The sequence below is a fragment of the Hemibagrus wyckioides genome, linkage group LG18 (assembly GCF_019097595.1).
Source record: "Hemibagrus wyckioides isolate EC202008001 linkage group LG18, SWU_Hwy_1.0, whole genome shotgun sequence".
NCBI lineage: Eukaryota > Metazoa > Chordata > Actinopteri > Siluriformes > Bagridae > Hemibagrus > Hemibagrus wyckioides.
Window position 1 is genome coordinate 8,842,512 of NC_080727.1, and position 16,899 is coordinate 8,859,410.

Genomic DNA, 16,899 nt, shown 5'->3' on the forward strand with positions numbered 1-16,899 from the left:
GAGTGTGATTTTAACATGTTTCCTGCAGCTGAAAGCTGGTGTTAAATCAGCCTTGTATGCAGTTTTCTGTACAGGAGAAGGAAAAACAACAGCTGTGGCTTTCCTCTTGTATTAATAATTCATCCTAAAATGCCAAAGTTTGGTTGTACAGCAACGGAACGTTTTATGCAAGTACTCATTACGAAAAACGTTAGAAAAAACACAATCTGGATGCATTGCATGCTTTGTCAGTTTCTAGAAACTTCCAGAGTTTCCAGAGAGTCTCAGCACTCCGATATTGAATGTTCAGGCTTTCATTAAAAAAACATTTGAACTCCTGCACCATTTGGGACTTGGCTTGTCTTTAGTATGAGGATGAAAAACTACAGAAACATTTGAAAAGACATAACGGAGTGTAAATTCTTCTCAAAGCATTGAGGCTGAGTGACCATTATCATCAGATATAGTTTAGGGTAAAGTCAAGTTCAAATTTGATACTGATCTTTGCATCCGGAGTTTCCACATGAATGGTCATGTTACTGTTATATAATGATTGGCTGATAGACCTTCATGTGAACTCTGCAAATTTCCCACACTAATTACAAATACTGAGGACAGGTGTAAACACTAACATTGGCCTTTTTATAGAGATAGATTCATCAATTACAACAGCAAGCATAGATAAACAGATACAATTAACCTCCGAAAGTATGTCGTTGCTGCAGTGATTCTGTTGAACACTGAATTTTGTCATGTGATGATCTTTACTATTCACACTGACTGTCAATCTATGGTTAAAGCATATCCTTACTATAGCTTTCTGCGAATGATGCACTGATAATCAAACGACGACTGTCACCTCAAGAGAAAGATGGAAAGATTAGATTTGGAGTCAGTTGTTTATCATTGAATACAAATCAGAACTAGTAGTAGTACTATCACTATAACTGAAATGCATGAGATCTGCAAATTAACTTTTATTCAGTATCACTTGAATAATCAGTTATAGTATTATACTTAGAGTTAGAAGACGAAAATATGGCTAGTAGTTCAAGGTTCTTTAATTATACATTCATATTTTTGTCATTCAAGGCAAACTGGGCACATAAACAGGAACACCTGTAAATATACAACTACTGTTCACTTGAGAATCATTCTGTGTAATGTCTAGCAAACAAGAAACGAAAAGGTAGGTCAAAGGTGCATAAGTTACTTATAAATTATGACTCACATATTGGTTTAAATGACAAACTAATGCCATATTTCATTAGCATGCACATTAACAATTAAATACTGGGATATGAAACAAATGCAAATATTTAGAAGACTATGACCCATTGCATACTTGGTGGTGCAAAGCTAGAGTACACAGCGTTTCCTGGAATTTTTTCTTGTACTTCACAATTACGCAACAATGGTCTGTGTCAAATATCTGTCTCAGGTTTATTGAGAAAGAGACAGTCCTATATAATATACAATCTCCTCCAAAACTATTGAAACAACATTGCCAAGTCAGTTCAAGTCAGAGATCAAAAGGATGAAAATTTAGGATTTTTGTTTTCCTAAAATATATATAAATACAGATGTGTTAACACGAAACACAGAACATTTTGAATGAGATCACCGAAATATTAGGTGAGCAAAAGTATAGGAACAGATGCACTATATTGCCAAAGGTTTTGGGACACCCCTCCAAATCATTGAATTCAGGTGTTGTTTTTCAGGGGTTGAGCTTGGCCCCTTACTTCCAGTGAAAGGAACTCTTAATGCTTCAGCATACCAAGATATTTTGGACAATTTCATGCTCCCAACTTTGTGGGAACAGTTTGGGGATGACCCCTTCCTGTTCCAACATGACTGCACACCAGTACCCAAAGCAAAGTCCATAAAGACACGGATGAGTGAGTTTGGTGTGGAGAACTTGACTGGCCTACACAGAGTACTGACCTCAACACGATAGAAGACTCTGAGCTATTCCAAAACTGGCACGTCTGCCTTTACATCCACATGAATGTAATATGGAGTTGACCCGCCCTTTGCGGCTATAACAACTTCAGCTCTTCTGAGAATGCTTTCCACAAGGTTTAGGAGTGTGTTTATGGGAATTTTTGCCCATTCCTCTAGAAGCTCATTTGTGAGGTCAGGCACTGATGTTGGACGAGAAGGTCTGGCTCGCAGTCTCCGCTCTAATTCATCCCAAAAGTGTTCTATCACGTTGAGGTCAGTCCTCCACACCAAATTCCTCCACATCAAACTCATTCATCCATGTCTTTATGGACCTTGCTTTGTGCACTGGTGTGTGGTCATGTGGGAATAGTAAGGGATCATCCCCAAACTGTTCCCACAGAATTGGGAGCATGAAATTGTCCAAAATGTCTTGGTATGAAGCTGAAGCATTAAGAGTTCCTTTCACTGGAACTAAGGGGCCAAGCCCAACCCCTGAAAAACAACACCTGAATTCAATGATTTGGAGGGGTGTCCCAAAACTTTTGGCAAAATATAGAGTATGATTATATAGAGAAGTGCTTGTACCAGTCACTAAATATCGCCATCTGCCGACGACATTTTGCCTACACTTCAGGAGTGTTTTAATGTGAACTGAAAATTCGAACAAGAGAAAGAGCGAAATGCTGGACGGTGTGAATATATTTTGGAGATAAAGTTCTTCAAAATGGCGCCTCCATTCATTTCTCAGGCTTCGCTGAAGAACCTAACTTTTAACTGTTAGGGATTAGAAAGTGCTGAGGAATTTAGGTGCTAACAATAACAGTCGAATAGGTCTTATTTCGTATGAATCACAGGTTCTCCTTAAATCCGTTTTTTTGACTCATCATCGAAACCGAAAGTTAACGCTAAAGGAAGTTTATCCCAGTCTGGCAGTTCAGAGCTCAGCGGGACCAGTTAGCGCTCTCTGTGTTAGTCACTAAACATGTGACTTTTTCACTAAGGCGAGGAGACGAAACTGTGTATTTGTCACAAGGCGATAATTCAGCTAATTAAAACTGGGAAAGTTTCTCAGAGAAACAGCATGGTGTGTTCTTCAGTCACTCAGTGTTTCTTCGACTATTCCACTCCCAAAATCTTAGTGATCCGGAGTAAGAAAGTGGGAGCTGTTAACCGCCTGGCCCAGGCTCTGGTAATAGCATACATCGTTGGGTAAGTGTATTATTCTCCGAGTATTTTTGATTATTTACATGTATTTCAAATAGACAAGACGCTTAATCTCGCATGATTTTGTTTTATACACCAACTCTGAATTCAGCCATAAGCAGTGGAAGAATTTCCTCAGGCATCACGCGGGCTAATTTGCATATTCATTGATTCATTGAAATTATTCGCTTATCATGATTCGCATATATAATAAGGATATACACCGACCAGGCATATCATTATGACCACCGCTCTGATATTGTGTTGGTCCCCCTTTTACAGCCCTGGCTCATCATACACTATGTATTGTGACACCTTTCTATCAGAATAACTCCGCTCTAATTCATCCCAGAGGTGTTCTATCAGGGTTCAGGTCTATCAGGACTCTGTGAAGGCCAGTCAAGTTCCTCCACACTAAACTCGTTTATCGACGTATATATGGACCTTGCTTTGTGCACTGGTGTGCAGTCATGTTGGAACAGGAAGGGGTCATCCCCTCAGGCATAACATTATGACCACTGCTCTAATATTATGTTGGTCTCCCATTTGCTGCCAAAACAGCCCTGACTCATCATACACTGTGTATTCTGACACCTTTCTATCAGAACCAGCATTAACTTCTTCAGCAATTTGAGCAACAGTAGCTCGTCTGTTGGAGCGGATCACACGGGCCAGCCTTGTGAGACTTGGCCGCCCATGACCCTGTCACCAGTTCACCACTGTTCCTTCCTCGGACCACTTTTGATTGATACTGACCACTGCAGACCAGGAACATCCCACAAGAGCTGCAGTTTTGGAGATGCTCTGATCCAGTCGTCTAGCCATCACAATTTGGCCCTTCGTCAAACTCGCTCAAATTCTTAACTCTTGCCCATTTTTCCTGCTTCTAACACATCTATTTTGAGGACAAAATGTTCACTTGCTGCCTAATATATCCCATTGACTAACAGGTGCCATGATGAGGAGATAATCAGTGTTATTTACTTCACCTCTCACTGATCATAATGTTATGCCTGATCGGTGTATGTGTGAATAAAATAGAATACAGTATTATTAGAATGGAAAACATTGCATATATTATAATTTATTTCTTAAAGAAGGAAACTCAAAACTTTTCAAAACATTTTCAAGCATTTAATAAATGTTTGGCTGATGGGAACAATGGTGATCAGTGACTGGTTGATGGGAACAACCAATCTGTGATGATCCTTTTTTTTTTTTACTGCGGAGCGTGGTGACCCCTGCAGTGATGCTGCCACCAAAGCAGACCACAGTAGAAGAGAACACACTCTACAGGCCATAGACTGAAAGACCTGAAACTCCTAAAAGCAAATCTCTGGCTCTGGCATTTCTTCTGCATCCTATTGTCATTTCAGTCTAGTCCTTTTTTGGGTAGATCCTGACATACTGGTCAGAAAGCACTGTCTCCACATCCTTCCCCTGGATTGCGACTGGTATCATAATGGAAATCTGTAATGCTTGTTGAGCTGGAGGTGCTTTTCCCAGCATCACAAGACAAATGTTCTCCCCCATCCTCTTGTACTCTGATTCAATGCACCCTACAATGGACGAGTAATCATTTATGCAGTAGTTTTTCTTCCCAGATGTCCAGTAAATAGTGAGTGAAGAGAAAGGAAGACTTCGGTAAGGAAGACACAAAGTTCTGGAGTCTTACAAACTGTGGTCTGGTGGTCAGTCTTTGATCCTGGAGACATTAATCTGGTCAGGGTAAGAAAGGCAGGAAGGTGTTAAAAGCACTGAAGAAATCAGATATCATAATCCTAACAGTGGCCCCTATTATTTTCAAGTTGGTGTGAGACTACGGTTTGTATATTCATCCCTTTTTATGGTCAGAAACCTTGCATTGGACATGATAGAGGGCAGGGTTTTCTTTTATTCAGAAGCCAAACTCCTGCTTTCTATCCATTAGATTTGTTACAGCTTGATGTTTGGCATGCAGGTAAACAAGTGATGCAGGGAAAACAGCTATTCTCAGGTGGAGGTGGAGGTTTCACATTCTGTATTGGGGGGAAAATATTCCAAAGGACAAAATTGGCCCAAAAATTAAACATAACCGTAATGTCATTTGTATTTGCTTGCTTCTCTCTGTCTCTCTGTCTGTCTATACAAAATGCAATGTGATGTAAAGCTGTGTGTGTGTGTATGCGCTTAGTAGTAATTTCATTTCTAATGTCTGTCTCCGAAAATGAATCTGCACAGATATGTGTGTGTTCTGAAGAAAGGCTACCAGGACACTGACACCGTCATCAGCTCAGTCACTACCAAGGTCAAAGGTCTAGCACTGACCAACACAACGGACCTGGGCCTGCGCATCTGGGATGAGGCTGACTACATTGTGCCCCCTCAGGTAGTCCATTGTTCTAAGAAAGAAAAGGTACTGTAGATAACCTAGCAAAACCTGGATTGTGGTCAGACAAGCCCTATGTTCCAGTACTGTTTTCAGCTTCCACTGTCAACTTCCCCTAACCAGTTTAGAAGAGAAGTACGTAGTTGGAAGCAGTTTAATATAAGGTGAGAGTGAAGAGTGATAGCTTGGTAGTTTTACATATTCAGTTTCCTCTTCAGCTTGGTAAGCAGTTAATGTGCGAACCACCAAGCAGAGAGAATAACCGATATTACAGAAAACAACAACAACATTTAAATAAACTCAGTTAAATTATATCATTCTTTTGTTCTACAGAGAAAGCTAATCTTAAATCCTGCATACCAATCAGGCATAACATTATGAGCAGTGAGAGGTGAAGTGAATAACACTGATGATCTCCTCATCATGGCACCTTTTAGTGGGTGGGATATATTAGGCAGCAAGTGAACATTTTGTCCTCAAAGTTGATGTGTTAGAAGCAGGAAAAATGAGCAAGCATAAGGATTTGTGTGAGTTTGACAAGGGCCAAATTGTGACGGTTAGAAGACTGGATCAGAACATCTCCAAAACTGCAGCTCTTGTGGGGTGTTCAGTGGTCAGTATCTATCAAAAGTGGTCCAAAGAAGGAACAGCAGTGGACCGGCGACAGCGTCATGGGCAACCAAGGCTCATTGATATTGATATTAGGCAGGTGGTCATAATGTTATGCCTGGTCAGAGTATATGAAAGCATATGTCACTGGATCATTGGATAAATGTTGTTGTTGACAGCTTGCTGCTCTATTGTCCTTCAATCATTTAACAATGTGATAAAACATATTTTTCATCACAGACAGTAAGCTCTTTATGACAGTGACAGTGAAAGGATTGTCACTGGCTAGTTGAAGAGGAGAAGGTGTGTAAAACAGCACTGGAATGCAGGATAAAGGAGTGGGAATGAATTTGATTCAGGGTGCTTCAAAATTATTCTCGGTGGTTAAACGAGTCCCTGATTTCTTTAAGTATTTCTTCAGTGACTCCAAATTATTATTATTATTATTATTATTATTATTATTATTATTAGGCTTCTGATATGTAATATTAATCATTTTTATCTATCATGAAAAGAACTAGGCATAGTGTATTTTTATATACTTTTAGTGTTGTTAATAATAATAATGAAAGTCATTAATGTAAAGTTGAATTCTGGAATTTTGTGCATCAGTGAAAGAGAAAAATTGTGACGCATCTAAGAAACTATTCTTTTTCCCATCCTTTGTAGAAAGGGGTGTGGTAGCACATGCACTAATAGACATAAAACTAATAGATCTGCATGAACTGCTGAACTTTTAGTATGGGCTCCACTGGTTGGTGCAGTGTTGTGGTTGTGCACAAGCTTAGTTTTACTTCATTTCTATGTTATGTTATATTTAACTTCATGTTTTTTTTTTAACGTTTAGGTAACTTTAGCTTTCTTTGTATGGAGGAGATTCTGTGCCAGAGCAAAACACATTTTGACCTCAAAGTTGATGTGTGAGAAACAGAGAGGCAAGCATAAGGATTTAAGCGAGTTTGACGAGGGCCAAATTGTGATGGTTAGACGACTGGATCAGAGCATCTCCAAAACTGCAGCTCTCGTGGGGTTTTCCCGGTCTGCATCTATCAAAAGTTGTCCAAGAAAGGGTCATGGGCGGCCAAGGCTTATTGGTGCACGAGGGAAGCAAAGGCTGGCCCGTGTGGTGCAATCCAAGAAGTTAATGCTGGTTCTGATAGAAAGGTGTCAGAATACACAGAGACAGAGATTGCAGTTCAGTGTAGCATGACCATGATGCAGAGATTGCAAAAAAGTGACAATTTCTGTTCCTTTAAAGAGGCAGATTAAAGCCAGTTTTCATTTAGATGTGGCCTGTGTGAGTAAATTGTGTGTGTGTGTTTTCTGTGTCAGGAGGAGAACTCCTTCTTTGTGTTGACAAACCTGAACATCACACCAAACCAGACACAGTCACAATGTGCTGAGGTGAGTTTTTACTCCTGATCATCGAAGTACACCATGTGATAATGCAGTACTAATAATATCTAACATAATACCACAATCTCCAGTTAACTCTGTGATTGTGCATATCTACATGCTGTTTGCTTCTTGTCATTTAGCAGGATGTAGCAAAGGGTGAGTAAAACACAGTCTACGCTGTGCATGCTGTTTGACTTGGCTTATCTCCTCATTTCTTGTGAAACAGGAAGTGAGATATTGCGTACAGAGACCGCTTGCATGCTAGTCTCTCATACTGATTTTACACAGTTCTAAATAGCTTTGATTATCTGTAAACTCTGTTCTTTGGGAAAATCTATGGATATGAATGCTGTGAAGTAGCGACACAGTGGTTGTTGCTGCTTCACAGCTCCATGGTTCCCAGTTTGAGTCTGAATTTGGTTTTATGTTTGTGTGGAGTTTCTCTCTGGGGTCCTCTGGTTTCCTCCTACTGTACAAAAACTGTAACAAATCTGTTTTTGTCCATCTTGCTGCCTCCAGTGTGCATATATATACATAAGTTTACATACCCTGGCAAAATTTATGATTTCTTGGCCATTTTTCAGAGAATATAAATGATAACACAAAAACTTTTCTTTCACTCTTGATTAGTGGTTGGCTGAAGCCATTTATTATCAATCAACTGTGTTTACTCTTTTTAAATCACAATGACAACAGAAACTACCCAAATGACCCTGATAAAAAGTTTACATACCCCAGTTCTTAATACCGTGTATTGCCCCCTTTAACATCAATGACAGCTTGAAGTCTTTTGTGGTAGTTGTGGATGAGGCTCTTTATCTTCTCAGATGGTAAAGCTGCCCATTCTTCTTGGCAAAAAGCCTCCAGTTCCTGTAAATTCTTGGGCTGTCTTGCATGAACTGCACGTTTGAGATCTCCCCAGAGTGGCTCAATGATATTGAGGTCAGGAGTCTGAGATGGCCTTCACTTTATTCTGCTGTAGCCAATGACAGGTCGACTTGGCCTTGTGTTTTGGATCATTGTCATGTTGGAATGTCCAAGTACGTCCCATGCGCAGCTTGCGGGCTGATGAGTTTTCCTCCATTATTTTTTGATAACATACTGCATTCATCTTGCCATCAATTTTGACCAAATTTCCTGTGCCTTTGTAGCTCACACATCCCCAAAACATCAGCGATCCACCTCCGTGTTTCACAGTAGGAATGGTGTACCTTTCATCATAGGCCTTGTTGACTCCTCTCCAAATGTAGCGTTTATGGTTGTGGCCAAAAAGTTCAATTTGGTCTCATCACTCCAAATGACTTTGTGCCAGAAGGTTTGAGGCTCGTCTCTGTGCTGTTTGGCGTATTGTAAGCGGGATACTTTGTGGCATTTGCGTAGTAATGGCTTTCTTCTGGCAACTCGACCATGCAGCCCATCTTTCTTCAAGTGCCTCGTTATTGTGCATCTTGAAACAGCCACACCACATGTTTTCAGAGAGTCCTGTATTTCACCTGAAGTTATTTGTGGGTTTTTCTTTGCATCCTGAACAATTTTCCTGGCAGTTGTGGCTGAAATTTTTGTTGGTCTACCTGACCGTGGTTTGGTTTCAACAGAACCCCTCATTTTCCTCTTCTTTATTAGAGTTTGAACACTGCTGATTGGCATTCTCAATTCCTTGGATATCTTTTATATCCCATTCCTGTTTTACACAGTTCAACTACCTTTTCCCGCTGATCCTTTGACAATTCTTTTGCTTTCCCCGTGACTCAGAATCCAGAAACGTCAGTGCAGCACTGGATGAAAGATGCAAGGGTCTGTCAGGAGTCCAGAAACTCATTGACCTTTTATACACACACACTAATTACAAGCAAACAGATCACAGATGAGGATGGTTACCTTTAATAGCCATTCAAACCCGTTTGTGTCAACTTGTGTGCATGTTATCAGGCCAAAATCACCAGGGTATGTAAACTTTTGATCAGGGTCATTTGGGTAGTTTCTGTGGTCATTATGATTTAAAAAGAGTAAACACAGTTGTCTGACAATAAATGGCTTCAGCCAACCACTAACCATGAGTGAAAGAAAAGTTTTTATGTTATCATTCATATTCTCTGAAAAATGGCCAAGAAATCATAAATTCTGCCAGGGTATGTAAACTTATGAGCACAGCTGTGTGTGTGTATGTGTGTGTGTGTGTGTGTGTGTGTGTGTGTGTGTGTATATATATATATATATATATATATATATATATATATATATATATATATATATATATAATATTACATTTGGTATTTATGAATGTGCCTTAGTTTTGGAAAAAACAAACCTTTATGGGCAGTGGTATCTCAGTGGTCAGAAGATCTTGAGAACCACTGGACACCCAGGTTTACAGTGTTTGGCAGATCCACTTATCCAGAGTGATATGTTAAAGTAGGTTTTTGATGTGTGGTCTATCAGAAACAGTTAGTCAGGGACCAAGAGTACCACTAAAAAATTAGTAAAACCTGGACATTTAATATTATTGGCATTACTGAAATAATGTATAAAAAGTAAAGAAAGTGAGCCAACAGAGACCCTTAAATTAAGACAAATAAAACTAGTCATTCAATTCTAACAAAAGAAGGCAACCAATTAATTGGAGGACGTGCTGCACTTAAACAAATACCTCAGTATACGAAGATTTAAGTCAGGCTTATGAGGACAATGATATGAATTTTATCAGAGAATTAGAGCCAAATTAAAAGTTGATTCCATTTGAAAGTACATCTACTGTTAATGCTGTGTAGTACTTCCAGCGCATAGACAAGACAATTGATTTCAAGTGTTGTTACCATTGTTGTTACCATTTTTGCCTTTCTGGCATTTTATTTCACCATTCAGAAGCCATTTTGTGTCTTTATGTCTCTGTGCGCTTGATGTTTTATGGAGTTTCGTGGGTGACACTAAATGCACTCAGCATTGTAACTGCAGCCCTGAAAGTTCAAGAAGAAACTCAGATGCAAAAGTAATTTTAATAAATGAAATTATTCTACAAATTGTCTTACAGAATCCTGGACCTGAAACATCATGTGTCTCTGATCAAGACTGTAAGAGAGGACTTCATGACAGTCGCCGAAATGGTAATGTCCTGGGAGACACTTAAAAGATTTTTCTTTCCATCTTTTTCTTCATGTCCTTTCATGACTGTGATCATTTGGGGTAACCTGTAAAACATCCCTGCTAACATCACAAAAACATCCCTGTAAATCTGCAGTGTCAAAGCTGTATACATTTGTTTATTTAATTATTTCATGATTTTGTTGCAGATTTTTTTGTTTGTTGTTTCATACTGTAGCAAAATAATTGCTGAAGATCCTAACTTTGAGTCAGAAATGCAAGCTGTTCTGCCAAGCCTTGCTTGGATGATGGACAATGATCTAAGCACTAACTTTTAACAACTACAGCACCTGTGACGAGCATTTAGAGAGCCTAGTCTTAAGTATGGACTTTGAAGATGCATAAAGCTCAATATTCACTGCTGACAGCCAGGTCATTGTTGGGTGAGTAGCCCTTAGCCATTAGAAAGAAAAAGTAAGCTCCTTTATCACCATGTTGGAGCAGGAACTGAAATGGAAAGAAGGCTTGGTTGCTCGGCTGCTGGTTGGCAAGAAAGTGTGCCTTTTCATTATTATGCTGGAATGAAGAGTTGGCTTTGGGCATGAGACAAATGCAAAAGCTGTTAGGTGCATTAAAATGAAGTGCAGGATTCAGAGGAGCTTAACAGTCTACAATCACCTCACATACAGAGACAGACTCTGTGGCAGTTCCTCATTCCCTAAACATGAATAATGAGCCCACTCAGTCTGGAGCTTTCTGATCATCTGACAGTAATACAGCTATACCGGCAATGCTACTATAGATCATCTCCTTCTATTTAAAATATGACAGGACATTTAGGTTATATTTAGGTACACCATCATTAGAGTTGAAACAATTAAGTTTAGTAACACTTATGTCCATTTAATTAAATGATTGCACTGTTTACAAATGCATAGCCTGATTCGTTGCTCCCTGTTCAGAGTCGCCATAGCGGATCCGATCTGCAGGTTGTGATTTGGCACAGGTTTATGCTGGATGCATTTCCTGATGCAACCCTCCCATTTTTATCAGGCTTGGGACTGGCACCAAGAGTTAGTCCCTCAATGGTTGGGTTGGTTCCCTGCCCAGGAATTGAACCTGGCTGCAGCGGTGCGGGTGAAGAATCCTGCTGCTGGTCCACCAGGGATATCCCAACATTGCATGTAGTAGATATCTGGAAATCTCTAGCTCTCTAGCAACAAACACACATAGTACGCCAGAGAACTCAGTGCTTGCCAGTTGCCAATACTGATTCTTTCAGCTAAGTGAGTGATAGACACAAAGGCGCCATTCCAGCAGCAAATGGATGGGAGTTATACAGGACACAGTGCTGAAGGTACAGAGGGCTTTCTGAAAATTACATAGTTCCTTGTCAACCACCACCGAACATGAAAGCCTCCCCCATAAAGGTGCCAGAGTCATGCCAACTGGCTATACTGACTGTAGTACAGTCTGTACAACAGAAGGAGCCAATTGAAATGATATATGGATGGAGGAGAAGTGCCTGGCTGGTATCTGCTAAAGATGAGTCATGTAAGATCCATTTCCTCTATCTTAGTTCCCTATGCAGTCTTGCAGCACTCATGTACCCAGGAATTGGAAACTTTAATGGTAGGTAGTTTTGGCTAATAAAGATCACCTGCATAAGAGTGTTGCTGGAACAGGGCAAACAGAAATGTATAGATACACAGTTGTCCAATTTGCATCTAACTGGTCACGGTGGTGTGAAACACTGGACCTTTTCTTCCACTGTGAACAGTGTTTTCTTAACAGTCACCTAAATGTGTATTTCTTTCCTTGGTGTCCATGAATGTGTATGTGGCAGCATTGTCTGCACACCAGGGACTAGCTGACAATCTGCTGCTGGGAGCAAAAATATACTAGATGTCGTAAATCTCTGACCTCTTTGCCAAACAATGGTCCAGCAGTGGGATTTGGAAAATTTTGTGGTAAACAGTTGAAGCATGAAAAAATACAGATTTTCAAGGCCATCACTACAGCCAGATGACTCCTTGAATTACAAGCATTATCGGTCAGCACACAAAGTAGGCACTGTTTTGGCTAAACCCATACTGTAATGTGCCCAAGCCAGACATGTTTCCAGTGAAGGCTCTTAAGTGTCATGTGGAAGTGACCGTATGCTGGCACATCACTAACCAGATCTGTGAGTTATGGGGAGCACCATAAACGGCCTCCAGTCAAGTCAAACCTAAAGCCAAGCTAGCCCTTTTCGTAAATAAAGTGTGAATGCCTTCATCCAATATATATTATTTGACACAATTTATGGCTACCTCCTGGACACACTAGGAAAACTGGCAACATAGTGCAACATAAGCCGGTTGGTAGCTCAATTGGTTAAGGCTCTGGGTCCTTGACCGGAAGATCGGGGTTCAAGCCCCAACACCGCCAAGCTGCCACCATGGGGTCCTTAAGCAATGCCCTTAACCTATCCTGCTCCAGGGGTGCTGCATCATGGCTGACCCTGCACTCTGACACCAACCCCTAAGGATGGTATATGCGAAGAAAGAATTTCACTGTGCTGTAATGTATATGTGAGACATAGTGATCTTCACCATACTTAAAGATAAGTATGCAACCAGGGTTCTGCAACTGAATATAGGGCCATATGGTGTGTTAATAACGATCTATTCTATCAGTTCTCTGCAAGAAAGCAAACAAACAAGAATACTTTAGTGCTACCCTGGGAATCCACCCTGACCTCCTTCACTCACAGAGCAATGGTTACAGATCTAACCTTCTGTTTTATCTGTATTACTTTTTATTACAGTAAGACAAGTTGTGTTGCTGCATGATTGTAGAATGATATTATTTTCAGTTAACTATTATTTTTAGCTAAATGTGTATTGTTGCAGTTTATACAATTATTTATTTTGTTATTGTAGGTGTGCAGACTGGCAGGTGTGTGAAGTTCTCAGAGTCAGAGAAGACGTGTGAGGTGTATGCTTGGTGTCCTCTGGAGAAAAACAATAATCCTCCAAAGTAAATTCTTATTCAATTCTTCTTCTTCTTTCTCTTCTTGATACATTGTAGAGTTCATTTTTCAGTTCTGTATGTCAGTTCTGTAATTGCTTTCTCTTCACATATTTCTTCCTCATCCAAAAAGCCACGATTTCACATGATCTTGCCAAACAGAGCATGAATTTCTATTTTTATTGTCCATTATCCATTATCTTTTCCACCAAGGGTTGGTGTGGGTGCAAGGTTTGTCTTTCCTATCAGTCAGGAGCTACATCTGATTTCACCTGTTTAATCAGTAGACATTTAATAGAAGCAGGTTTGGCTCACACTTAGTTGAAATGGAAACCTGCACCCACACCAGCCCTTTCCAGATAAGACTGGACACCTCTGGTCTAATCCTATCATAAAGAAAATGGAGATGTAGATCTCTGGAATGATCCTGACCAATCATTTAGTGGTCTTTGTGCCAAAATCTGTTGATCACTTTAATGAATCTTTTAATCTCAGTAATCTCAATTATTTATTTAGATACAAATGTAAATCAAATTGGGCAGGATGGTGGTACAGCAGGTAGTACAGCCCAAACAATTGCCTGATTAGAGCGAGTTCACAACTGTTGGGTTCGTATTATCAAAGATTTTCGATTAATGACCAATAGAAGTGAATGTTTGTGACTAACAGATTTTCATCACACACTCCCCTTTTTTGTCTCTTAGACCTGCAATGCTGGCAGAAGCAGAAAACTTCACTGTCCTAATAAAAAACAACATTCGATACCCCAAATTCAATTTCAACAAGTAAGTTGATACTTTATGTGCAGTTCAATATTTCAACATTAACATTATTCTGTCATTTGAATTCAGGCTCTCAGCAAATATTCTGGCTTCTTTTTTTTTCTTTACAGACGAAACATACTACCCCATGTAAACAGCACCTACTTGTCAAAGTGTGTGTTTAACCGTATTACAGATCCAGACTGCCCAATCTTTAGACTCGGGGACATCGTGGCTGAGGCTAATGAGGATTTCCAAACCATGGCAGTTCAGGTAGAAGAGCTAATTCAGGCTAATTATGTTATAGTAAATATTATATAAGAAAATAAAAATGTGAACTGCATTCTTAAAAAAAAAAACCTCTTCATACTTCACAATGATTTTTAATTAATTGCTTGTGGTAACTTTTCAGATATTAAAAAGTAAAACTTGACATATTCATGTCAAAACTTTATATATTCATTTCCATAAATCATTATTAAAATTGAAAAAAATATAAAGAATGAATGTATGAATTAAACTCCATCCACAGGGGGGAGTCATGGGAGTGCAGATCCGCTGGGACTGTGATCTGGACTTGTCCGAAAAGTCGTGTATCCCTCAATATGCATTCCGAAGATTAGATAATAAAGATCCAGACAACGTTGCTCCCGGATACAACTTCAGGTTTGCTATATAATCATAAAGTTACAGAAATGTATCTCTGGAATTTACTGCACATTAACTGTATTTTCTGCTCTGTTTCTCTTTTAAATATCCCTGTCCAAAATGACAGGTTTGCAAAATATTTCAGAAATGCAAATGACCAGGAGATCAGGACGTTAATCAAAGGTTACGGCATCCGCTTCGATGTTATGGTCTTTGGAACTGTGAGTGTTTCTCTCAGGTCTACTAAAACGAACACCGTTTTAATGATTTCAAAATGATTAATGTGTTTTGCTTATACAGGCGGGGAAATTCAACATCATCCCGACACTGCTGAACATCGGGGCTGGCTTGGCACTCCTTGGTCTGGTAAGTGCTGATGTATGGATTTGGAAATTACAAAACTAATCTTAGAAGAGGAAGTAAAAAAAAAAATAGGGAAAGTCACAATTTTGACTCATCTTGGAACATCAGTGAAAGTGGGAGTAGGACAATTTCATAGTAATACAGTGGTTTGCATAAACATTTCAAAAGTCCAAAAAGTTTGTGATCAGAAAGGAAGGAAATTAGACACTGACTTAACCAAGGGGTCCAGGCTCTCTGTTGCTACCACCACCAGGCGGGTTGATGGTGTTATCAGGGTGATGAGCAGGATTGGGTTTCTGCCAAACACAGTATTGCGTTACAAGTGAACATATTTTTTGTTCATGTTTGCTCTCTAACAGAGTTTCTAGCATGCCTTCTGGGAATTCATAAGGCTCACCACCTTCTCTGTAAACCTCTTCTCCTAAGCTAATAATCTCTACAGTTCCCTCAGAGTTACTTTGGCCTCTTGGTTACTAACCAATAGTGAATGGAAGTCCAAGCCATTTCTGTATGATTCTGTGTGTACATTATGTACTTTGGTGGTGGGGTCGTGGGGCAGAGACTTTGTGGTAGCATGTTTGCCGCACACCTCCAGGGTTAGGGGTTCGATTCCTCCCTCTGTCATGTGTGGGGAGTCTGCATGTTCTCCCTGTGGCTCAGAGGTTTCCCCCAGTTACATTGGTTTCCTCTCCCATTACAAAGACATGCATCTCTAAGTTGTCCGTAGTGTGAATAAGCGTGTGTATGATTGTGCCCTGTGATAGACTGGCATCCTGTCCAAGGTGTACCCTGCCTTGTGCACAGAATATCCTAAGAAAGACTCCAGGTTCCCCATGATCCAGTAGGATAAACAATGTAGAGAAAGGGGGATGTTGTAGCTCCGTGGTTAAGGCGTTGAACTATTGATCAGTAAACTGTGAGTTTGAATCCCAGGTCCACCAAACTGCCAATGTTGGGCCCTTGAGCAAGGCCCTTAACCCTTGATTGCTCTGTTGTATAAAATGTGATGAATGTATGTCGTTAAGGATATAAAACTTCTGCCAAATGCTGTAAATGTAATGTACTGTTGCCTTTTATAGCAGCTCAATATTTAATCATCTATTTATGAAATTCATCCTGTAAGTTGGATAGTTGTTGTTTTCCAGGTGAATGTGGTGTGTGACTGCATTTCTCTGACTTGTATGGATAAAAGACACTATTACAGAGAACAGAAATATACTTATGTCGATGACTTTGAAATTGTGAGTACTTTTTCATTCCTAATTTTTTTTATCCCCACACGTCTGTCATAATTAATACATTAATACATTGTTAAATCTACATTACACTGAGGACTTAACCATCAACCTACTCTGTATAAATGCTCATTTAGTGTGTTTCTTTCTTTGTCTATTAGTTAATCAATGATCCATAGAAGTAACACTGCCGTGACATGAAGATCTGCTGGACGCTTTTTGACCAATGTTAATATTGCTGTTTTTCTGTGCTGAACATTTGTTATTTTTATGCATCAATTAAACTAAATGAAAACCA

General features: G+C 39.7%; 1 protein-coding gene across 2 annotated transcripts; it reads left to right on the top strand.

Annotated features, from left to right (window-relative positions):
- Positions 1 to 2,599: 2,599 nt before the first annotated feature.
- On the top strand, positions 2,600 to 16,899 carry p2rx4a (purinergic receptor P2X, ligand-gated ion channel, 4a). Of its 2 annotated transcripts, XM_058416038.1 has the most exons (12): positions 2,604 to 3,135; positions 5,350 to 5,497; positions 7,439 to 7,510; positions 10,533 to 10,605; positions 13,507 to 13,603; positions 14,299 to 14,379; positions 14,487 to 14,628; positions 14,888 to 15,021; positions 15,131 to 15,224; positions 15,304 to 15,369; positions 16,512 to 16,607; positions 16,763 to 16,899. In XM_058416038.1, the coding sequence occupies exons 1-12, from the start codon at positions 3,008 to 3,010 to the stop codon at positions 16,778 to 16,780; spliced, it is 1,149 nt and encodes a 382-aa protein (XP_058272021.1). In that variant the 5' UTR covers positions 2,604 to 3,007; the 3' UTR covers positions 16,781 to 16,899. The 2 variants fall into 2 exon arrangements, with proteins under 2 accessions (XP_058272022.1, XP_058272021.1); XM_058416039.1 differs by lacking the exon at positions 7,439 to 7,510 and having other exon boundaries at positions 2,600 to 3,135.

Excerpts from the sequence above, each read along its gene's own strand:
- p2rx4a (XM_058416038.1), top strand. The coding sequence starts at position 3,008 with ATGGTGTGTTCTTCAGTCACTCAGTGTTTCTTCGACTATTCCACTCCC. Across the intron at positions 3,136-5,349 it reads GTAATAGCATACATCGTTGG|ATATGTGTGTGTTCTGAAGA; the intron begins GTAAGTGTATTA and ends GAATCTGCACAG. Across the intron at positions 15,022-15,130 it reads GCTCCCGGATACAACTTCAG|GTTTGCAAAATATTTCAGAA; the intron begins GTTTGCTATATA and ends CCAAAATGACAG.